The 24,849-nt window shown below is 37.1% G+C and overlaps 1 protein-coding gene across 8 annotated transcripts in view; it reads right to left on the minus strand.

Moving 5' to 3' along the window:
* APBA2 (amyloid beta precursor protein binding family A member 2) overlaps positions 1-24,849 on the minus strand; it is a 100,202-nt gene that overhangs the window by 15,760 nt on the left and 59,593 nt on the right. For 6 of the 8 annotated variants that reach the window (XM_040569865.1, XM_040569868.1, XM_040569870.1 and 3 more), the window contains 6 exons: positions 16,499-16,579; positions 15,130-15,166; positions 10,135-10,280; positions 9,182-9,217; positions 7,483-7,569; positions 122-307 (listed from right to left, as the gene is read on the minus strand). In XM_040569865.1, coding sequence (XP_040425799.1) covers positions 122-307; positions 7,483-7,569; positions 9,182-9,217; positions 10,135-10,280; positions 15,130-15,166; positions 16,499-16,579 — 573 coding nt within the window. The remainder of the gene's footprint in view (positions 1-121; positions 308-7,482; positions 7,570-9,181; positions 9,218-10,134; positions 10,281-15,129; positions 15,167-16,498; positions 16,580-24,849) is intronic. The other 2 variants (XM_040569872.1, XM_040569871.1) reach the window with 1 other exon arrangement.

Consider the following 24,849-nt stretch of genomic DNA (forward strand, 5'->3'; position numbering starts at 1 on the left):
GCTTCAGTCAGAAAAAAAAAATGTCAACAAAAATTCATTCAAGAAATTAGATGTAGCTTCAGAGATTCTATTCTGTAAGTGACATATGTTGTTCAAAAAAAATTTAATGCAATTTACTTACATCCTCTGATTCAAAGACATGGCATATCATTTTGTACTGCTTCTTTCCTTCCTGGGCACCAGGTGTCGTTTCAATACAGTCTTGAGAAGCTGATCTTGGCATGCGGCGCCGTGCCATTAAAACCACGATGTTACCAATATCAGCAATATATGAGATTGTGCGCAGCGCGTGATCCATCATGGTTTCCTACATAAAGCAAAGAGAAATAAGGACATTCTTCATGTTTGCTATTGCTCTACAAATGATGCATCTTCTCTCTCTTTGATGACCTATTGCTTGAGAATGACAAAAGCAACGCATTTTCTATGGGCCCATATCTGACATTCCCTACACAGTCCATGGGCATGAACTGTGACTGAAGTCATGGTTCATGAAATTGACAATGGTGGAAGTGTTACCTGCACAGGTACAACATGGTTGTAAGATCTTAAGCAGTAAGATCTATACTAACAAACAATTTCATGCTGCTGGAAAATTACATTTCACTTGTGTTGGTTCTGCTACACGAAGCAGATGCATTTCACAATGACAACTCAGCAGTCAGCTGTATATGAGATAATGTTGTAATTTCCTGATTCTCTTTTTTGTTATGTCCTACAATAGCAATAACATGTAAGATAACATTTTCTCATATACAGGAAAAGTACACTTTCTTTCTTTGTGAATCCTTACAAACTCAGTATTTTAACTTTTCTTCAGGTAGAATTTTAAAGTCTATCTACATATCTCAAATCAGTTTGGATGGATTTGGTCTACTATCTGGGCTCATACTCAAAATTTTCCTCCAGTCAATGTCCCTAGGTTGCCAATTCAATTATGCTGGGAGAGCACATCTCAGAAGAGTCTTTGCCTGAGATTGGTTACAAGTGGAAACCTGTCCAAGCTTCATCCTGTACATTTCTTATGTGAACACCTCAACAGTACTAGATATGTCTTGAAATTTCCTACCTCTGCCTCATATCCCTGAACCCTGCATCCTTTTAATTACTTTAGCTTTTTTAACTCTTATTTTACCTTCTGATATTAGCAGAGAAATCCTAGCCTACTATTTTCTGTGCACCACGGTTTCTATGTACCATTAAGTATGAACTTGTAATAAGTTTGATTTATTCATAGTCAATGCTGAGTTCAGAAATAATAAAAGTGGCTTAACAGCTAGTGGTCTCATGTTAATTAAAAGGCTTCTAGATGTGAAATAATATTAATGAAACAATGTATGTGACTGCTACATGATAATTTGAAAGGATTTTGATATATTTAGGACTGCAAAAATAAAAAAAAAGGATACACTTGTTTGCACTAATGTTTAGCCAATTATTTATACCTTTATACAAGTCTTATTCAGGATACTGTATGAGCAACCTGATTTCCCTGTTTTTGTTTTTTTTGTATGTTTGTTTTAAATAAAAAGCCACAAATTCTTTTAAATTCTTGGAAGGATGTGTTGCTACGGAATACGTTCCATAATGTGAAGAACCTTTTATGTTTAAAATGAGAGCTTTAGGAAAGCTCATGCAACCAAGTAATCTGATTGACTGTACTTCTTTAAGTCCCTTGAAAATGTAACTATTACTACATAAAAGTCTCTGTGAAATTAAGGTGGAAGAGAAGTTCTTAAGACAAGGTAATTTAACTTACGTTAGTGCTGCTTCTCTGGCAGATATTTAGACAAATTAGAGAAAGTATTAGGAAAAGCCTCATAGCTATAAAGTCACATAGAAACCATAAAATGGTATTCTAAGTCAGTGATGACATATGTTTTTTTCCTTGAGGAGAAATTCAAGGACTTATGTTGTCCTTCACTGTGTGACCATGCTGTTCCTCCTCACTGCCTGCTGCCCACATATCACCATCTCGCTTGAGGTGCCTGTCCTCTGTACTTACAGAGGTAGCCTTTGCTCCTTCTCAGTTTCAAACAAAGCCAGATTCTCTGCCATAATGTGAGCAGAATGCCTGTGTCCTGTTGCAGCGATTGAGTGACGTGCACATTCCTATTTGTGTGACAAAGAGGAGGCTACAAGAGGCTCACAAGATATAATTTCAATAGTAGGCTACCAGGCTAATTAATTACACTTTCAGATGTGGTTGGTGTGCTGTACTGAATCCAGTTTGTTGTTGTTGGTTGCATATCCTTGTTTTAAAGCAAAAATAATCCAAATCCTATTCTTATGGGGCATTTCAAACCTGAGCTTTATGTATTTCTTAAACTGAATGCTACCTACTTTAAAACCTTATGCTAAGTACATATTTTAAGATCATGGGTTTTTTTGAAATAAATATCAAGAATCTGATTTCTAAGCTACTGTTTTGAGTTTGGTGCCTCCACATCATTCTTTGTTAGGTTAGTTTTCTATAATTTCTTTACATATTTTGTTATTGTACTGATGAACTGTTTTCTTTAAGAAACAAAGTGCACCATTTGAAAATTCCTTCTTGCTGGGGTCACTGGTCAGTTTGGAGTCTTTTCCAGCCTTTTATTTATTGCTCAAACTGGAAACAACCAAAGCCATAGTAGTTTTATTGGTCACACCCACTGAGGATGTTTGTCCTCCAATGAACAGCTAAAACATGCACCAAATTTTACATGAATTGGAATAAAAAAGTACTTATTGAATCAATATGTTTTGCTTTTCTTTGTGATCTTTGCTACTTTTGTCAGTACATTGTTTTCCAAGTATTTTGTTGTCCAAAATATCTTTGGTTCTTGGCTAAGACTGAGGTTGTCTCTTCTGCTTTTGGCAGCTGCTTGGATATATGTGCAGATATTTCTAATATGAAGAAACAGAAAAATTCACTACAGGCTCGTTAGTTTTCTGTGGGTTTTTGTGTGTGTTTTTTTGTTTAAGTTCCTCTGGTGTGCAGTCCAATTGCTTTCAGGCTGCTGCTTTCCTGTTTTCAAGAAGGCTTTTTTCTTTTTTTTATTTGCTATTGACTCACAATGTGTTTCTGAATATCCCACTGAGCTGCATGAGGTCAGTTTTTACATAGCTCAATCACATTAGATGGCTTAGGTACCCTCTTTGCTATGTCAGTAGTGGCAGGGTTTCTCTTGATATCTGATCTTCCATTAAAAACCTTAATGGGATATGAGATAATACACAATTTTCATCATTTATGTAAACATCATCATCATTTATATAAACAGCTAGGTTTTAGTTTGCCATTAGTTGAACAAATCCCTAAGGCCTAACTGAAGAAGTGTCAAGCTGATGAGTAATTAAGAATTTCAGTACAATTTAACTTGACAGAGGAAAATACCAATACCAGTTGTTTCTTAGAACCACCTGTCTCACTGAAGAGAATCTCTACCCATAAAATGATTTCTTCTCAGTCTTGAAACAAAATGTTCTGTACTTATACCTACAACACGAGAAGAGATGATTGGGGGGGGTCTCTAAGGTTTGCAGGGGCTCATTAGGATTTATAGCACTTCTCTCAGTATGGAAAAATGCTTGATAATGGATATCTCTCAGCAGGATCTTGGGAGCTCTGCAGAGATAATTGCTTTTCAGCAGTCTGCACTAGTCTGCAGTGTTCTAGGAGGCTGTAATCATACATGCAGTGTTCACAAGAGTGCATGAACCTGGGAAAATGCATTTAATCTCACCTACCAAGAAAGTCTTTCTGTCTTTATCATACAGAAGTTACTCAAAGGTTTTCTTTTAGTTTTCCCCTTGTACGGGTGAAAGCAGTAATTGCCCCCATTCTGTCACGTATTTTTGTTGTCTAATGCAATCACACTTAGGAATAAGACAAATAATATATTGTGACTGTGAATGTGTATTAGTCTTAACTTCTTCCTTTCACTCCACATTCCATTCCAATCTATTTTCAATTACCTTTATCTCATTTCCACTTTTTAACTTTCCCATGAATACCTCCATCTCTGCCCACTTGCTTCTCTATTCTTTCCCTCATCCCTAGTCTAGTTTCAGCTGCTCCATCCTTGCTATACTTGCTATACTTTTATTTGTCCTTAGAAATTTGTCCTCTCTGTCTCTTTTTCAAAACCTCCATTCTGTTTTCTCCTGTCCCCTTTTCCCTTCCTTAAAATCTCACTTCCCTTCCATGGAACTCTCCTAGAATCCCTTGTTGCTGTCCTTCCTGAAGATCAAAAGACACCTGAGGAAGGAAAGCCTAAGCGGTCTTCTTAGCTTTCAAGTTAAACAGGCTTGTGCTAGTGTGAGTCAATTTATGAAGTCAGAAAATTTTATAGAACCAATAATCTAGCTGGGACTCAGTGCATACACAGTTGCACTCCTCCATGTCTTTTTCTCTGCTAGCTTTCCCAATTGCTTCACTCCCAACTTCTTTCCACTGAACAAACAAGAAGATGGGAAAGGCTGCTACGATATTTCTTCTGCTTTTGTGCATGTAAAGCCATGGCAGTCAGGGAAGAAATATTCTCGTACAAACACAGGATTGCTTCTACCACGCAAGTGGTGGTCACCTTGGGCTGAATATATTCAGTAACTAAATGCACAAGCGACTAAAAAAGTGGCAGGAGCGCCATTTTCAAGTGTTGCTGATGGCAACAATCACCAGAGCTGGCTTTGTTTTGACATGGCAATACGCCTTACTGGTGCTGCTCATCATTTTCAACCCTGCTGCATGTCATGTCTTAACTGGGAATTTTACATTTTAAATCAGCTGCTACCTCATATGAGCTATGCAGTACTACGGATGGATCAAAACATAGATGGCACACTGCAGATACAGGTTTTATATAATTGATAAAGCCACGAAATAACAGGTTGCCTCTGCCAGCTGCCACACCAGCTGAAATAGACGTATGGTAATTACACCAGTCAAGAAACTTCACTAGCTCTGAAAAACATTACCAAGCCAAAAAAGCAAAGCATGCCAACAGCAGTGCTAAAAAGTCAGGGGAATAAGTTTCTCAGAGCCCTCTGAAAGATGCACTGTATAAAAAAAAATAAGGAAAAAAACAACAAACTCTAGACAGCTTGTAATTATAGTAATCCCCGGTATTGTTTTTATCTGGTTGAACAGATCATACTACGCCTCATGATGTATAGCATCTTATAGCACTAGAAATCTCAGGGTAATCAGGAGAATAAGATAATAGTTACTTTGAAAAGCGTTTATGGACTGCCTCAAAGGACTTTCTTTTTTTAATTTTTAAAAGGATCCGCGTTCAGCTGAAATGCTGAAGTATTTAAAGAAGGGAAAGTGTGAACTGCACTAAGAGTAATCCTTACTTAACATAGAGAACTTATTTCCTGCCATACTTTCCAATTATCAACTGTAGCCGTTAATTTAGCAATAATTGTCTCTAGTCATCTTTACACTGATAATTATTAGAATACTATTTTACACAAATGCAAAAAGTAATCATAAGCTTTGATAAGATACTCTAGGACAATGCATGTTTACAATGAGGTCAAAAAAATGGCTGGCGCCTAACAAGTAGTGGTATTGGTCATTACAGATGAACTACAGTGTTCGGACTGATTATAGGTGGGAGATTGTAAATACTGCTGCCCATGTTAGATGGGTTATTCTATTCTGCATCTGGCACCATCCCTTGGGAATTCTAATAGCATGTTAAGGACATCTGCTTACGATGAAAGAATAATAATACATTTACTGAAGGTATTATCACTACCCGCTACCCACACAATAACAGATGATAACTCTATCTTAAATTTCATGAAGAATTTGTTGCCTCATAGTTTACCTTGCAAGAAAAACAAATAATAACGCAGTAATCGAAAACAACTCAAAATCCTAAATGTAGAATGCTACATTTGACTTCACTGAAGTATCTCCTATTGTTCTAGATCTTTTCTTCAGTTAGCCACGGTATTTCTGAACTCTGATATTATACATCAAGCTACAAGTTCAATAACCATTTTCTATTTCCATCTTCTAAGTTGTTCATGAAAATATTGAAAACTGCTGCATTAAAGAAACATGCTTACGAGTCTCCGTCTGCTCTTTATATTGTCAACTGTATGGCAACACATCAGAACTAAGTACACAGAAGAATTTTTGGCCTTCTTGTATCTAAATCATATAATCTAGAAAATGTTATATGAGACTACTTAAAAGCCTCACTTAAAAGTCAGTAGGTGATGTCTTCTGTTTCTCTGCCATGGACAAATCTATTCACTTGTCACAAAAGAAAATTACTGATTTGACATGATTTACTTCTGACAAATCCGCGCTGACTCTTGCTTTTCTCCACTCACAAACTGCTTACAAATGGTTTGTTTGTTTTGATATATTTCTAATATATTTATATATTATTATATTATATATTATATATATATTTCTATATTTTCTATGGTTAAAAATCCATGATCCTTGGTGTGTTCTGCTACTATTAAAAAAAAAAAAAAGACTAAATATTACCTCCATAAGTTTGGGAAAAATATCACCGAAAGGATGTCATAGAAGTGCTCCAACCATTTTCCCAAATAGCACAAGATGGAATTTCTTGGGTCCCTCTAATATGGATATATCTACCTTAACTTTCTAACCACTGTCTAAATGGGTCTTTCTGTATTGTAACTGGAGGACTTGTCATTGTCAACTGTTGTTAGCTGTGTACAGTGGAGACTTTTAGTGAAAACTGAAGAAAAAATGTTAGTAAACATTTCCTTTTATAAGAAGGAAATCTCTCACAAGAATGAAAATTAACATGTATTTAAGCATGATTGTAGTCTAAGAGATCTTGTGAGTTAATTATACTTAATATTGGAATATATGTATAAAGCGTATGTTAATAATTTAAAATTCCTTGAGAAAACTGTCCTTCTTATGAAGATCACCTATTATTGAATATGTATGTAATTCCTAAAAGATGAAGCTGATCATTGCTGCAGTCTTCAGATGCTGCGTTAATATGAATAATTAATAATTTAGCTTAGGCAAAGAAGATGGTAGTTCAGATGTAATTTATGGAAAAGTTGTAGGTTAAATCTTAAAAATGACCAGATATGAATGTCTTAAAGCAGCAAATGACTTCTCATAAATTTGGGTGCTGGAACTTACAGAGAGAAAGGGTACTTGCATTCAAAATGAACCTTGAATCTTTTTCTCAATTGAATTATAGATATCAATAATCAAATCAATAATCATATCAATAATCAAGACATTTTCTAACACATCAAACAAGCAAAATCAGCGTCATTATTAGTACACTGGCAAATGGCAAGTGTTACAACAACAACATTTCAAAGATTCAAGAGTGCTCTTTCTGAATATTCTCACCTCAGCGAATTTATCCAAATGTAGTGAAGTTTCCCATAGGAGTTTGTATAGGAGTACAGTCTAACAAAAGAGCTCTCTGAAACAATCAACATTATTTTTGAAGAGTTTTAATCATAACTTACCTGTGTGTCTGCATTTAAAACTTTGATTCTCTGTGTGGAGATGAACAGATCTACTTCAGTCAAGGCCTGGGAATCTCCCTCCGAAGTCTAGAAGATACATGCTTTGTTACATGGGCAATTTTAATTCTCTCTTTTAGGATGATAATTTCTCTGATTCAAGCGTAATGTGATGTGAGGCAATCACGTTGTTAAACCATTACAAAGACAACTATTGAAAGGTGTTTCCAAATACATGCGAAAAAACACACTTATTGCATAGAAAGAGTGAAGCATATTCCTGTTTTGTGGGTAAGAGTGAGTTTTCAGAGCCCGTGGGAGTGACTGCTCAGGTACTAAAATTCTCTTTTTACAGCTTGAACAGGAAAAAGAATATGGCTGCTTCTTCCCCACTGTCACTGATGCACATTAGCTCTTGAGGCACTGGAACTGAGAAAGCAGGGAAATTGAGAAAGTGACTTACATCAGCTGCTTAGTCCTTGCTGTCTTCAGTGAGCTCACCAGCAAAAGTTCATGTTGGCGCTCAATACTGTGGTGGGTTTATTTCCTGGTTTTTGTTTGTTTGTTGTTTTTAGTTTTGTTTGTTTGTTTTAAAGAAAATAAAGAATTGAGAGCTGAACTAACATCTCTTACTGCGCAGAAAGACATTGGGTGGATGGCTGGAGACCTCAACTTCTGAACACTGCTTACTAGGGAAAAGGTTCCACGTGCCATCAGAAATCAAGGTCACAGCAAGAGGGGCTGCAATATAATGCTGCGTGTTTTGTAAGTGCGAGGCCTGGCTTTGCCCAGGTGAGAAAACAGGAGAGAAAGTGGCAAAGCAGGTTCTACCTCTCACTAGAGCATCATATAAGAACTCACCTAATACTCTGAGTCCCAGCAGGAACCTGTTTATTCCTCCAGGCCACTTGTCCACAGTGCACCATTCTAACTGGAATTTAGCAGCACCCATGTTAGCAGCCTCAGGATAAAAAGGCTACAGATTCTATTATTACCTTATGCTAAAGGCAGGCACTAGTCTCTAGGTTACACCTGTGGTTCTTTGATGTGACAGCAAGGAAGAATGATGTATTTGCTGCTCTTTTCTGTAGCTCAAACGTCTTATTTAATCCATATTACTTTTATTTTAATTAACACTAGTTCAGCAGAATACCGAGAAGCACATACTTTGGCAGAGATTACTTGTGGTGCTTTTTATCCACGGCCATCATAAAGAACAAGATTAATTTTAGTGACATTTTTGTTAAATGTAGTTAGTGAACTAATGTATATTTTTAATTAGGTGCAATGTCTCCTCAATTGTTCCAGCTACTACTTGGTAAATGTATTTTATTTGTTTTTAAATATCTAAAATAATTTAATAAATATACATAAGTCGCAGGCATAGGAATGGACCTAACTGCTTTGGTTAATAAGCATTACAATTAAAAAAAATCTCCTGGAAAACACTGACTTTATATCTCTACTAAACAAGTCAGAGATATTAAACAGAAGAAGAGCAGCAGCAGACAGGCTCTCTAGCAAGTGAACAATGAAGAAGATGAGTTAATTTTATTCCATCCAGTGTTCTACTACTAAACAAAGAAGAAACCAAAATGACAACTTGATGAGGACCCATAATGAAAGACACAATGCTCCGTGGGGAACAAGTACAACAAAAATGTAAGTAAACATTAGCATTCAAGAAAAACAGTCTACACACCGCTTTTTTCTTGATTTTAGCCGCCTTTTGCATCCTCTGAAGAGTAGCATAAAAAAAGAATGCAGACAGATGTACACACAAAGAAAGAGAAAAGACAGTGTGTGAAGTCAGGGAAACCTTTTGACTATGAATCCAGATTAAAAATTAAAAATCTGGGGGCAGTGGGAGAAGGATGTGTGAGAGAAAGTTCTTACTGGAGCATAATTGGATTTAATGGCATTATGCATGTTGTTGATTGACTACAAAAAAATACCAAAGAGTATTTTCTGTTATCAGCTGCTCATAACATTTATCCTGCTGAAAATACAGCACTCTAAAATGACAGTACATGCACTATTTTAAACTCAAGTTTTTCTATTAATGTTCTAGCCATATGAGTCATATGTCTATATGTAACTGTTGAACAAAACATAATTCAAACTCCCTTCAATGACTATCTAAAGTAATCGAGTATCCCTGACAGATTAGGATTGTTATTAATAAACAAAACTGTTTTTAGAAGGTTAATTGCAATCAGAAGTAACTTATTGCTTGAGGCATCACAAAAGACTAAACAGAAATTTAAATGTTTGGAAATTCAAAATAATTTAATACATTGAGAGGAATTTTCACATTTTGTAATTAAAGGATTAATGACACAAAAGGAAAAACAGTCAAATATCTCGTGCTTTGTTATCAGAATATTTCCTAATTATAATCTGCAATTTGTCTTTAATTCTTCATACAGCTTTCAAACAACTTTGAATAGACTTTGAAATAATTTATATTTTGTTCCTTGGCAATGCTGTATGTATGTTCATAATCAGTACTGGAAACTAATGGTATTTATAGTACTAGATCTATACTCACGTAAGGGCACTTCAGAATAGGTTTGAAGCCGCAGATCCTGTAGTGTTCAGAGACCAGCTGTCAAAGGACCAGAGAGTATTCTATAAATTACAAAAATCCCCTACCTTAACACGGCTCACTGCCTCTTGGGCCTGCATCATTCTTATGTTTTTGGAAGGGTTGCGCTCGGACAGCAGCTGCGTAGAGCCCAGGTAATTGGCTGCAAAGATGATTCCATCAATGAGGTCTTCAGGTTCACAAGGTCCTGGAACTGACATGACATGTATACAGTTACTGCCTCTCAGAAGAGGGTAGAGAGAATATAAATCAAATAAAGAACATTAAGGCTTGAGCAACCATTGTAACACCTTTTCTAATATGAAACAAGAAATCCAGGGCAGTAAACAATGTATTCCCTATAATTATCCCTCCCCCCTCCCAATATGAACCGAATATAAAGTATTGCATGATGTTTTGATTGTGAAGTTCTAGAGGAAAAAAATCACGGGAAGACTTGCTGTGCTGCATGGATAAACACATTGAAATTATTTGTGAGTTTCCTGAATGCTCATAGGTTTCTTTGTTGTAACTGTCTTAATATTTATGATTGTTACAGTGCATAAGCTAAACGTGCTCAAATAGATGCATGTTTTCCACATTTTTCAAGATGTTTGAAGAAGTACACAGTAGCCAGACAGTGCCTCTGGCAAAAGGACTGATGTGCAGTGGGCACAAAGGTATACTTTGCTTCAGCAAAGATCCAGCAAGAAATCCAGTAATGGTCTGGGTCTTCATTAGAATCAGAACAGAATTCTGTGGAATTTAAAATTCCCAACATATTGGGAAGGAATTAAAAAAATATGACAATCTCCACTGAAAGTGTGAAAAACCTTAACAGAGTTCTTGAGAATCTACTAATTAAATAAGTCACTGAAACTCTTCATGAAGGCCAAGTCTTTCAATACCTCAATAAATAAATAAATAGATAAATACTTTAAAAAAAAATCCTTGTTCCTATATTGCTAATTCATTGAATGAAATAATAAAAGAAAACTCCACAAGAACTCCATTTACTATATATCTGGTCCTATTTGCTTATGTCTTTGCACCATTTCACTTTTCAGTAGATGGATGATATGTTTTATATAGTACTGCTTTTGACAATGTCATTCACTTTTTTTTTCAGGCCTAAAACTTAGTTTCATACATCTGTATCGCTTTCAGCATGCAACAAAACACTGATATTGCATCACATTGATACCTTGTTTCAAGGATAGAAAAGACAGAAATCAATTAAAGGTGTGAATTTAATGCTGGTTAACAAAACTTCATTAGATACCTGCATAAACACTCTTATTCAAAATTAAAGTGGCCTTAATTTGGTTTACCTTCATTCACTTCAGGCTAAGTAAATCAGGCTAAATTGAATCAAGGTTGCTTTAACTCTGAAATACGCTTACCACATAATGTTTAAATCAGTTTAACTAACCTCCTTTCTTGAAATATTTTTTTTTCTTTCTAGTTTTCTTGAAATATTTTGTGTGTGAAGACAAAACTGGAATGCTTCCAACAAATTCCAATACAGGCATTACTGTAACAAGCAAAGGCCAAAATTCTATCAGGTTGCGGAACTTGTCAACAAAAAATTTAAAAATTGTGCTGGTTATTTAAAATCTATCAGTCCCTTAATCTACTTTTTTACCATCCCAAAAGCTCTGGGTAAATTTGGGAAAGCTTGTGTTCTCTCCAGTTGTTTACAAGATTGTAGAATTTGACCATTTCTGGTTACATCTGTTCTTTGTACATCTTTGAGCAAGACATTTTTGTCTTGATTGCCAGGTAATTGGTAGACTATGTCAGAGGCCTGTCAAAGCTGAGTTTAGAGGTCTGTGTGTATGTATATATGTTCAGAGCATGAAACAACAGTACTCATGGTTCCTTATGGGACTGTGAAATTAATGTGCGTTAATTTCCCAAAAGAAACAACAACTTCTCATGTCTTGGCAGTTCAGTGACAGCAATAGCGTTTCTAACTGATTTGAAAAGTCTTGAAAATGTAAAAATCCTAGGGTTTTAATCAGTTTTATTATCCAAGTTTTATTTATTTTGATTCTTTAAGGATTTCTCTCTTTGTTGGATATGGTCTCCTCTACTCTTCAGAGCATTAGATTGTGCTTTTTGCAGAATTAGTATACTAGCAACAAATTCTGCAACATCATGTATATAATAACAGCATGTATAAAATGCTTATAGCAATAGCTAGTATAAAAAAAAGAAAAAAAAAAAGAATCATGCTGGGCAGAAAACATTTCCAACATATATTTCCCATCATGAGGGCAATGGAAGCAACTGTCAGATAGGATAAGACATCTGCTGGAAGGATGTAAGGAATGGTATTGAAAATTGCCAGGGTCAGCCTAGGTTACCTGCGTTTTCTTTCCTTGTCTGTGACTGGTTTAAAGATTATAAAAATGCAGCTTTGGCAGAGGTCCCAACTCATCAAACCACTTAAGCATGCCCTTGACTGTAAGTGTGTGTAAGGTGTACCAATGAGCAAGGGAAGAAGAAAGAAATAGATGTGAAAGTTGAAGATTAGTTTGGCACGAACAAGCTGGAACTTCATGTTGGGGATTGATATTTAAAAGTTAGATAACATTTTTTTCTGAAAAAAATTAACCGTAAGTTTCTGCATCTTATCAGTGTACTAAAGATTACTCCATTTTCTGCTGCATTAATGCAATGAGTATATTAAACTTTTCATTAAACCAAAACAGACTCTAAAGATTTGTAAATGAACACCTTTTGTACTCATAAAATAATAAGAGGAACACTCATTCAATAATGCAGCATAACTGAATTTAATAACCTCTTAGGAACACTTTTTTATATTTATCTAGTACCACATGGAAACCAATTCATGATTCAGAGAGTATTTAGGGATTGTGCTTAGAGCACTGAAGCCACTTCAACTGCCTGCTGAGAAGCGTTGTACTCCTTGAAGTCACTCAGACCTTAGGGTGCATGGCAGTGCAGCAGAAAGACTTTCCCTCAGGAATAGGTGGCCACAGGGCATATATCACCTTGCAGAATGCCTACCTGTAAGTTCCATATTTTGGCTGATTCCTCAATTTCATCACGGTTGTGACTGTGCAAGGCAAATGATAGTTATGGTGACAGGACAAATATACAGTAGAAAAAAAGAAGAACCCCTGGATTACCACTAAAAGCATATAGTGGCACAACTACAATAGCAAAGAGACACTTTTCTTATTTTTTTTTTTTTTGGTGACAGCTAGTTTGTTTTTATGTCCATACTTCATATGCAAAAATATTATATATGCGTAGGGATATAGACATAGCTACTGCAGTTAAGGAGTCATGCTGAAAGTTAAGTGTCTGAACAGCTGAATGGTGACTAGAATGTGGTTGTGGCATCCTCAACAAAGTTCAGGAAAGGGCAGAGAGCATTAGCTGGCAGAATCTTTTCTTGTGTGCAGTGGGGTCCTATTCTTTTGGGGACTCTACATACAAATTAATAAAAAAAAATGTGTGTTGTTGGTCTTTTTTTTTTTGATTCAGAAAGCATACATTGACCTATCATAAGCTCCCAGTGAGCTACATCTTATTGTTAGACAATGCCATATAATACCTGCAATAGAAAAAGGCCTAATAGATAGCTTATCCTCTCATGCTGTGCTACTCAAGAAAAAAAAAAAAAAACAGGAAAAGCAGAATGACTGAACTAAAAAAAAAAAAACCCTGTTATCTAAAGGTATCCTGACCTCTTTCCAACAGAGTAGTAGTGAGCTGATTGGTTAAAAAATAAAAAGATATAACCTTTTTATCCCAATAAAATAAAAAATGTGCCATTGTAGCTGCAAGCACTGTGACAGATAAATTTTCTATTTTTTCCTTTTTTTAAAAGCTCTGCTCACGCTGCCCTCCTGTTATAGATGTCCACTACACAATCAGTAGATGCTTATTACGGAGGATCAGCTTGCTTTCTTGTCTCCTCTGCCTTTAAGGAATGCATTTAATTTACCTTTACTTAGGGCCTGTTAGCCAGTACATGCCAAGTGTTAAATGTAGTTTCTGTCAGATGTGAATTGTGTAAAAGGGGCAATCTTTGAACTTCCCATTTGCTGTAGCTCATCAAGGAAATGACTAAAACCAGAAGGTGCTCGTCAAGGTGATGAGATCAGGGAATGGGGAAAAAATGTGTTGAATGTTCTAATATTAGTCTAAATCACAGTAAGTTTTCCTTGAGTTGGGAATGGCATAAGAAGTCAAGTTTTTAACCTTCATTTATGATTCACGTTGCAGGGAAAAGTGTGTGTCTAAGATCTAAGAAGTCAGAACCTCAGAGGCTTACTATTGCCTTTGCTTACATTCTGGTGTACACACTTCCTCTGTAGAAAGAGCTATGTGTATTTTTCCTGTACAAAAACTCTTCAATCTCCCCTGCACTGCTATTATTTATTTTCTGTTTGGAGAAAAATGTCAGTTTATTAAAACAAGAAAGTGGACAGATAAAATGGGATTGTGCTGAACATTATCATTCTTTGACTGACAGACAATTGAAGAAAGGAGTGAAATTGTGGTTCTCCTAAGCAGAGGAAAGTACGTTCCTTGTTTTCTTCATTTGGGATTACCATTTTTTTCTCAGATCAGGAGATCCCCTCCGTTTGTTCCCTACAGCTGAGATTCCCAGAGTGCAATACAGGTATCAATGCACAGTGATATAGGAGAAGCTCTGAACACTTGCGTGTCTTCTTACTCTGTACAAGGCAATGAAGAACAGGGTCCTCTGCCTCCATAAATCTCTACCCTGTTGAGACCTACTGTTTCCATCTTTTTACCTCCTTCCAGGTTTGTAGCTATCTCCATCTTCACCTCCTTTTTATCATCATAAATCCAGGCTCCCATTGCCACAGGTAGGGATAAAAATGTTAAATACTTCCACATATAGTGTACTCTGAACAGAAATAGGCTTTAGTTGCTTATTTATCAAACTGAGTTGCATTCTCTTTGGTTTGACTTTAGAATGTTCATCTTTAAAATAAATTAAAGCATTTGCTTCCTTTTTTTATTACCTTAATTGTGGATGATGTAAAACTTACCATCAACAAAACTTGGAAATGAAGACACTTTCTTTGTCTGTTGAGAAATAAAAGCAATATGTGGTATAAATGTGACTAGTCATTTTCACAAACTGAAGTCAATTCACATCATAAATAGCTGAACACTGTTAAAAATAAATAAATAAATAAATAAATAAATAAATATTCTCTGCATAACTTCTGCATAGCCATTATTTATCACAGTGAAACACATTACATCACAGTAAGTTACCCAACCTAACTGTTTCATAGTGCTGGTTACCTGGAATCTCAAAGCACTTAAGGCATGTCACACCACACAAAACAAATACGGGATGTGTGTGAAGAAAATGAAAATGAGCCAGCAAATCAGTTGCCAAATGAGTAATAGAAACCACACAGATTACCACCAGATCACACTGCCTATTAATGATATCCCAAACTTACAATTGGAATATCTAACAGTATTTAGAAAGCAAGATTCTTGGTTTGTGAACAGAAAGAACTGTCCCTGATTGCACTGCACCTCATCTCATGCTGCTGTCTGTACTCTCAATAAACAGATTGAGTCCTTCCATTTGCTTGCCTTATGCCAGCCTCCTCAGGCATTGCTGTTCCCAGGAAAGGGGCTGATTTCTCCATTATGGCAAAAGGCTTCAGAAATGTGCCTCCTCATTAACGGAACAGGCTACAGGCTAAATTTGTTGTATGTTTGTGAGATAACAGACTTCTGCTTTTAAGTCTAAATTTAATTTCATTGTGTCTAACCTCGAGCATAACCTCCTTCTGCATTCTTAGACGTCGTCTATGCTCTAGTCTTCAGTGACAAGAGCAGGTCTGCCTATCACTGCGTCTTTTTCACAGCTGACTGAGCAGGGACACATCTTACCACATAGGGCATTCAAAAAGCTGTGAATCATTTGAGCTCTCGGCACTGAATGAGGTGCTTGATATTAGGGATTATTTAAAGAGAACCATGAGAATTAACCAGTCCTTTGGTTTCAAAGACTGACATTTTGGAGAGAAAGAAAACAAGTAGAAGCCAATTTCTTTTTGATGCTGCTTTTTTGCTCTCCAATAATCCAAAAATAGAATTTCTGAAGTGTTCTCCATCTTCTTTATGTCATCAGAAAATTTAAGGCTTGAGTACACACTGTGGACAGTTACATAGGATGAATATGGCAGCAACTGATTCATGGCTATGGTTCAAAGATTATGCAGAATACACAGTCAAGGAATTTATCATCAGTTCAGGAAAAGAAACAGGCTCTAGAAACAGACTCTAGATACATGTGCATGAGAGGGAGAAAGCTGACAACTCAGTCCCTGCTGTCCCTCATGGTAGCCTGAGGACAGGAAGATAGGTGGCAGAATGGCCTAAGGCACTTACCTCGGGTGTATTATTATTATCAACTGGGCCATTGAGGTCAGAACGCTGTTGTTTCCTTGGCTGCTCTAAACCATTGCACATCTGTAAGAAAAGAGAGAAAGGGTTTCAAAGCCTTTTTTCTTCTGAAAAGCTTGAAAATGAAGAGAGTTCAGTGGAAGTGAATGGTGTAAGGATAGTCAGAAAAATTTTCACCAGAAAATGCTATTTCAACTGAATAAATTCAAAAAATGTATATTCAGATTTCAACCAAAAGTTTTGTTGGGGAAAGATTAAATTACATTCAGAAAAAAATAATAAAATCCATAAAGCTTTAACATATGAAACTGTATTTAGCATTTTCTCTATTATTTTATGAAAAGCAGTCATTTGTCATGAAGCTGTTCTGTGTAGTTATTTATATGCAATCAATATTCATTATTGATACTGAAGTACCATAACACGATACAGTAGTTGAAATTTTCTATTTAAATGTAACAAATATGAGATTCCCATCAAAATGTTAGGCTCTTTAATTATAATAAAGGATCTAGTTGGATGTAAATAATGCATTTCAATTATCATTAAGCAGCAGTGACACTACTGATTTAAATTAACACAATGAATTTATTTCAATGCAAATATTTCATGCAAAATTAAACCAAATACTGAAATGTTCAAATTGTTTACAAACCAAAGTCAGAATTTTAAAATGTGTTTATGCTCAGTACTGGACAAAATTTCACCGTTAGAAATCTTGAAAGCCAAGCAGATTTGTGGACATATTCTTTTATGGTTTAGGACGTCACTTTCCTTTATTCTCAATTTCCCCATTATGTATAAGAGTGCCTGAATACCACTGTCGCTGTAAAGCCCCACATATAAAAATCTGTATCAACAATTATGTAAATGGCAAACCCTGAGCCAGAATTATTTCAAAGGGTCAGCATGAAAGTTACCCATGAACATAACTCCTTGTCTTCTGACTTTCAAATGTAATATGTAGCTGTAGATCAAAGAAAGCCTCCATGTTCATCTCTAGACAAATTATTCCCTATGAGCTATGTTTAGTCAGCTGAAAAAATGGTGCTACTGAAGCTGGCGTATTAGAGCTATTAGTTCAGTAATGCTAATGCTCAGGTAAGACAATATACACAAGGCAAAAATCCACCCAAGCAGTAAGCACAATTTTAGGAAAGAGAATAATACCCAAGACAGACTGAGAATACCTGAGCACCAAGATGTGGGGAACAGGGCTAGTGCCCTGTCTAGAGAACTGTAGTAGCTAGAAAACTTACTGTATCCCTGCGTGCGTATAAATGCTGTTCTGTTTGAGACAAGACAAACCTAATTATATTGCATGGCTAAACTAATATGGAGCAATATGTGTTGCTGTGCAGTAGAATGCATTAATTAATACGGGTAAACAAATACCCAAAGGGCTTTCATAATAAAAGTGTAATAATCACACATTATTCCCTAAAATACTAGGATTAGATCAAGTATGCTTTAAGCAGAGAACATGACATGGCCATAATGAAGATACATTAAACTGCAAAGAGAGTGACAGCAAATAAATTAACTCCAGTATGCACAACAGAATTTTAATACTTTTAAAGCTCTGTCAGTTCTGATTACCACACACTTGACTGAACTGACAGTGCACCTACAGATCAAGAAAGAATTGGTTGGCTGGTTTAGCAACATACCATGGATGCTGTAAAACAACATTATTGAAACATGTCTGTCACAAATCTTAAATGGAGAAGGACTTATTCAGCCCTGGGAACCATAATAACAATTACGCTCTTTGATAATAGTTGCAAATATAGTTCCATATAATCTTAATGTGAAATAGCAAGAAATACACGGATGACATTTCATTTTTGAATTCCTATTTTAAAGCTTTTAGGAATATAAATAAGCCCTTCTTGTTGACTGTTTCCCAGTCACATGCGCAGCATACATGTTGTCACTGTATGTTAGTTGGGTTCCAAAGAAAAGGCTGTGCAGAATCCATGATGAGCTGGGATCCATCACATCACCTCTACACAGAACATAATAAATGTTTCTTACTATTTGGTGTTTGTATATGAAGGCTATCTTTTTTTCCCACTGTTTCTTCTATGTGCTTAGGAACCCCAGACTAATTAGGCAGAATCTCAGGTACAAACAATTCGTCTGTTCCTTTTATGCACATTTATGCACCCAATACATTATGTCTGCAGCTCATCTATTAGTACTTTGTTCTCTAACAGTGTTCTGGTGGGGCGGGATGTCACTGAGAGCACTTCCTCAAAAAAAAGCTGAGTGTACTACCACAGTCTTGAGACCCTCTCAGCGTTGGATTGTTGGGCTCTCTGTGTCCCTGCATCAGTGGCATGAAACACCGAGTAGTCAGTACTGGGAGCCTGTCTGAGACTTTCTGTGCTTAACATATTCCTTCAAATACGTAAGCTGTTACAATGAGCCTTTATAAACCCTTAAAAGCCTTTATGAGGGTTGAGATTTTCATTCTAAAGAAATGTTTGTTTACATGGTATTCCGAAAGGAAAGGGGAGGAAAAATTACAGGGAGCAGGGCTTCCCTTTCTCTCCATAACACGCACAGTGTTTGATGACTTGTATGTCAAAGGAGAGAACAACACAGGGTAGGAATGTTTGTATCTCCCATACACAGGTACAAAGCATGCAGTCTTTGTACAGAATGAACTGCTTCTAGGCCAAGGATGAAGGAATCTTACAGCTTCTTTATGGAATCATTTTTAGAAAGCATCAATTCTGGTATTTACTGTGGGCTGGAAGCTGGTTTATGCTCCCAGGTGATCTGACCACTGTCAAATAAATTACCATAATCGATACTTGCTTTCTTCAGGTTTCTTACAGAATTGCCAGTTAATATTGTTAAATGTTAGAACAGCTTGAAAAGCACATTTGAGGGAAATAGTTGTAAGGTTTTATAAATACTTATCCCCTGATTTACAGTTTAGACTAGGACCTAAAGCTAAACTAGAAATCCGGGATCTACTGCACCCTAACACATAGATAAAGCCATGTTAAGAGTCTTATCCTACAAGTGGACAGATTCTGCAAAGGAAAGATTTGGGATTCTTTTATGTATTCAGATGCTTTAAATAAATATTCCAGTTTGTCTTCAACATAGTTGGAGATTCTGAGTGTGAAGATGATTATTTTCGGTACCAAAATGTCGGCATATGCAGACATTGTGTTGAGAGAGCTAGAGCAGAGAACTCTTCTGGAATTCAGTCTATGTTTTAAACATTTCTGCACACAAAACAATCTAAAAATGAAAGCATGTTGTACTGGATGTCCATGGCCAGGTTTTAGTAGTGGGGCTGCAGGGGTGGCCTCTGTGGGACGAGGTCTGGGCTGCCCCATGCTAGCTTCCCAGTGACCCACAGCAGGACACAGCTGAGCCAAGCAGCCAAGACAGGGGCACTTCTGTGAAAAAGTATTTAAGAAAGCGGCTGGGGGGGCACTATGCAGGTGGCCAAGGTCAATCCATCACAGGAAGCTCCAGAAGTTTGTCCCAGGAACCACTCTTCACCTCCTGCTGTTCAATGATAAAATCCCTCAAACATGAGCCCGTGCACTTTGCAGACAGATGACCAGTCTCCTGGTAATGGCAGTCTGTTTTAGTCTAGAAAGTCATGCATTTTTAGCTGGATGTAATGGTTTACTTCAGAGCTAATAAATATCTCACCTCCTCTGTACAACTTGTTTAGCACCAAATGTAGCTTTAGACTTACCTCACCTAACTTTTCTGCTGTTACTGTTCAAATCATTTGAGTACTGGATGATTTTACACTGTGCAACGTCCTGTGTTTTCATACACATGTACACAGTGATATTGTACTGTAGACATGAAAGCATACACTTCTATGAGAGGACACTCACTACCAATATAAGCAAGGTGCTTCTATTTGGAATTTGTAGAAAAGGAGCTCTAGGAATTTTCCCTATACAGAGTTGCTTTGCTTGTGGAAATATACATGGTATCTTCACTCTCAAACCCTCAAACTATAACACTGCATGCTATCCTTGAGCAAGATCTGTTCCAAAAAACTGGTGAGATACTGTTTTTCCCCTTTCATTGTCAGTAGCCACCACACACAGTCTGAACAGGAGATGCCCAAGCACTACCAAAACATTAATGGTGTAGTGTTCTTAACAGCTTTGTCTGGGGGCAAGTACCGAACCAGTGTCCAGCATTGTGTGACAGAACATGAGGCAGCCAAAAATGCCACCTTTAGGCTAAGAGGAAAACCAGACTCCACTTATTGGAGGTCACTGAAGCACAGAAGCACGTGGTGCAGAAACCAGCCTGCAGCTGGTTCCTGTCTGATGGCCAGGCTTGGGCCTCCCTCGTCAGCCACCTGCAGGGCCCCTCCTGCTGGCCAGGCCCTTTATAGGCGGCCCTCCCAGAAGGTAGCCTCCTCTGGCTCTGGGGCTGGTGGTGGGCAAGTGCTGCTAGCACTGAACACCCCAGTTGCTTATTGCACTGCAAGCTGTTTGGATGTTCAGTTAAAAGCTCACCTCAGTGACACTCAGTGACACAGCCTGCCTCAAAGCTGCAACCTGGGACGCCAAAGGCTGTGGTGGTGCTCAGCACTGATGAAGCACCTGCCTGCTGGATGACTTGCTCTGCTGGAAACCAGCGGGTTTGTCTCTCTTTGTTAACTTATTTAGAGGAATAATTTGTCTGAGAGAGGAGCAAATGATTAGCTTTTTTAAAAACTGATAAAACTTTTGGTAAAGAGCTGATAAGCAAGCAAAGAGTGTGGCACAGAGGCACGGTAAGGCTTTATTAATGTGTTGTAACCCTTTGAGTAATTAGGCTTGTGAGACATCGGCCAACCTCTTCCCTAGCAATGTTGGTCAAACACTGCATCAAGTAATGTGTGCAGAAACTGATCTACGTGCTTATGTATGTTGAAACTTATCCTGGAGACTAATTTGCTTCTCAAAAAAGAAATGTGTTGTGGTAGGTTCCAATGGGCGTCTTGTTTGTTACGGTGTCTACTGCATGAGCAAACCAACAGATCTAACTAAGGTTTTCATCTGATTTATTGTCTCTCTGGAACAAAGGTGAAGCAGATGGGTATTATTATGTATGTCACTTAAAGACAAGATTTCAGCTTCTACTTTCAACTTTATGACTTCTGGTGTTGGTTCCTGAAGACAATTTATCATTGGGTTGTGTTTTCTCCTGAAGCTTAAATGCTACTATGTCTATAGAAAGTCACCAATGTGCAACTAAAATATCCTTCTGAATCAAGAGGGGATAACCTAGTCATAAGTCTACCATGGTGCTACTATTCGTATGAAACCACATGACTGAAATAAATTCACTTAGTAGATGCTGGTGTTTAGTGGGAATGGCTTACCTTTACTGACCTGCTATTTTAGTTAACATATCATCAGAAAGGCATTGTTACTGGTAGGAGCAATTTGACCCAGCATGATACTTTCACAAAGATTGAATCTGAATGAGGCAGTTCTTGGCTATCTGAAGGATTTCTGGTTTTGATCACAGGGAAAAAAAGGTTATGAGCATTTGTTAGGTTCTCAAATGTTTGCTTGTTAACTGAAAGTAAAGAATGAGAAATCAAAAGCAATAGAATTCACATGTCACAGGCTGCTTAGCTAAAAAGTGGACTTGCCTTTATGGCACTCATTAAAGGTGATAATAGCAAATTCCTGTTTCTGCAAAAGGGTATAAGTAAAAGTAGGGTGTTGGTGCTGTTGGTTTATTGTCTTTTATGTTGAGGGAATTAGATATGTTTGATTATTGTAGGAGAGAGTAAGCCTACTCAGGAGTCTGCAGTTTGAAAATGAAGATGAGAAATGAAGAATGAAAGGCTAATTAGATGGTTAACATTCAAGTGTTGGAGTCCCATAGTCACCTTCAGTTCCTGCTCATCAGAAGTAGCTCTCAGGCCATGCCAATACCAGTATTTATAAGTGTGACTGTAGTTGGGATGAACAGAGTAAAATCTGCCACATATGAGGTTCTAATAGGGTTAATTATTTGAGTTCCATTAGTGCAAGAGACATCTTCCATCAGGATTATCTGCTGCTGTCCAATGTTTTGCTAACCTCTGTCTTGATTACTTCTACCATTCTTTAATTATGCTGAGTGTAAAGAGGTAGTATTAAAGGGAAGCTGAAGTGTATTTAGTGTTAGTAAAATAGCAGGCAATGCCATTGTTCTGTACAGATGTCTTACAGCTGCATTAGATCCAACTACTGTCTGGGAGCAGAGGATGGGCTTGGGTGACTGCCCCACACCACAGTATGTTCTGGGAAGGAAGCCGGCCAGGACAACTTAAAGTGAAATGATCTGGCGATGAGCTTCTCATGGTTCAAACTTTGGTTTAGGCCAGGCTCTTGTATTTTGCACTTTACAAGCACTCTTCTGTTATCAGAGACTACCCATGTTCCCCCAAGTAAACCTGTTCCTGTTGATTATTGGTGTGCCAAAACAACAATATTCTAGTTAAACTTGAAGCTCCACAAATAGAATAGTATTCAAAACAGGAGGGGAAAAAAAAAACCTTCCAAGTTCACAGCAACTACTTTTGCCCAGAAACAGTACATCAGTTTAAAACTTCAGGTCATGCTGCATCCTAGGATCAGCTGAATGAGCCACTTATTTCCTTTTCCTTCTTCCCCCACCAAAGATACACCTAAGTCAGTTAAGTAATCTTTTTTCTTGTAAAGACTCACTTCAGGAGAAATCTGTGTCAGTAGGGTGCCTGACTATACTCAACTTCTGTGTGTGAAGTAAAGCACAAAATGAAATTATAATCAAAAAGAACCTTTGAGTGTCAGGTATATTAACAATTGGGTCAGTCTGAGGTGACTAAGATGTCAAATGCTGAGGGGAAGAGGGAACTTCCTGGCTTGAGCAAGTTAAGTTTGAGGTTAGTCAGACAAATGCTTAAAATACTTAGTTTCAAGGTCATGAATATAATGCCTTTGACTGTAAACACTGGAAACCTGCAAGAAATAAAAGTTGTACTAAGCAGTAAGAGCAAAAATACACTCTAAATCTATCCTGGGTTTCCCCTCTGGCTTCTCTAGTGCAGATCCTCTTCTGCACTTTCTTGGAAGTATTTACAAACAAAGGCTTATTATACTTAAAAGCTCACATATCCCCAAAGTTTTCATATAGTAAATAGGACACATACAGTAAATAAAATGCTTAGAGATACTTTTTTTTCAAGTCTCTAGATTGCTGGCTCTTTTTTGGAATTCCCCTGGTGACTAGTTGCTGAAAGCAAACTTACCTACTAGAACATTTAAAATAGCATTTTTCAACTGGTTATTTAGCGTTTGATATGCAAGACTATTAGCACTTATCCTGGACTATGAATTAATAACTACATATTTCTTGAAGGTATGCTATAAAAAAAAAATTGAGGTTTTTCTCCTTTTACTCTGTATGAACTTTAATTATTGTAATTAAGATTATTACTGTATTTCTTTCATAAATGAGACTTTCATCTAGAAAGTCCGCTACATACATCCATCCCTTACACATTTAATAGTAAATATTAAAAGAATTGAATTCCCCAGAAGAAAAACAGAAAACCCTCTGTACTTTAAATTCTGTGAGGTCTGATACCTGTGCTAAAGGCCCAGCAAATCCTTGTGGTAAGGACATCAAATGAACTATTAAGTACAAAACTCATCTTGGAAGAAATGGGTTCTGTACTTTAATGGCCTCACAACTAGCCAGACTTTTAGATAAAGCTGAGGATGAGCAACCTGCAGCACTTGAACAGAACGTAGTAAAGTAGAACAAGGCCAGTCTTATGACAAACACATTCAAGTAATACTTGCCAAAGATTAACTTGCTTTTAAATCTTTGCTTTATATTCCTGGGGACGTGGGAAGGGGCCAGGGGAAGGTCCCCTCGCTTTTTCCATTTGTGAGTCTCTGTATGTCCTTAAGAAATGCTGCTTCACACCTTCATGACTTGCAGGCCTATGTGTCCCTCTCATCAGTGAGGACAGCAGCTGTGAGCTGTCTCCTTTAGTGCAAATTAAAAGGAGGTCTGGTCACCCAGCTTGTCTATCTCTTCATGCTGAGCTAAATGGATACCCATACTGCCATCTCTCTGCATGAGAAACTACTTTCCTCTTTCTTGTATTTGAAGAGAAGTGAAATATTGTGTATTGCTTAATGCCCTATCCATTAGACAATAGTTTGTGGTTTCTATGAAGACTGATTGTAGAAATCCAGTGGCTACGTGCCAGTGTGTACCAATTGCAACAGCACTTTCTCCTTTATTAAAAAAGATTAAGGCATTGGCCCATGACTGACTGGAAATAACACTTAGACCTCAGA

Source organism: Cygnus olor, chromosome 11, assembly GCF_009769625.2.
Source record: "Cygnus olor isolate bCygOlo1 chromosome 11, bCygOlo1.pri.v2, whole genome shotgun sequence".
In the NCBI taxonomy this organism is placed as follows: Eukaryota; Metazoa; Chordata; class Aves; order Anseriformes; family Anatidae; genus Cygnus; species Cygnus olor.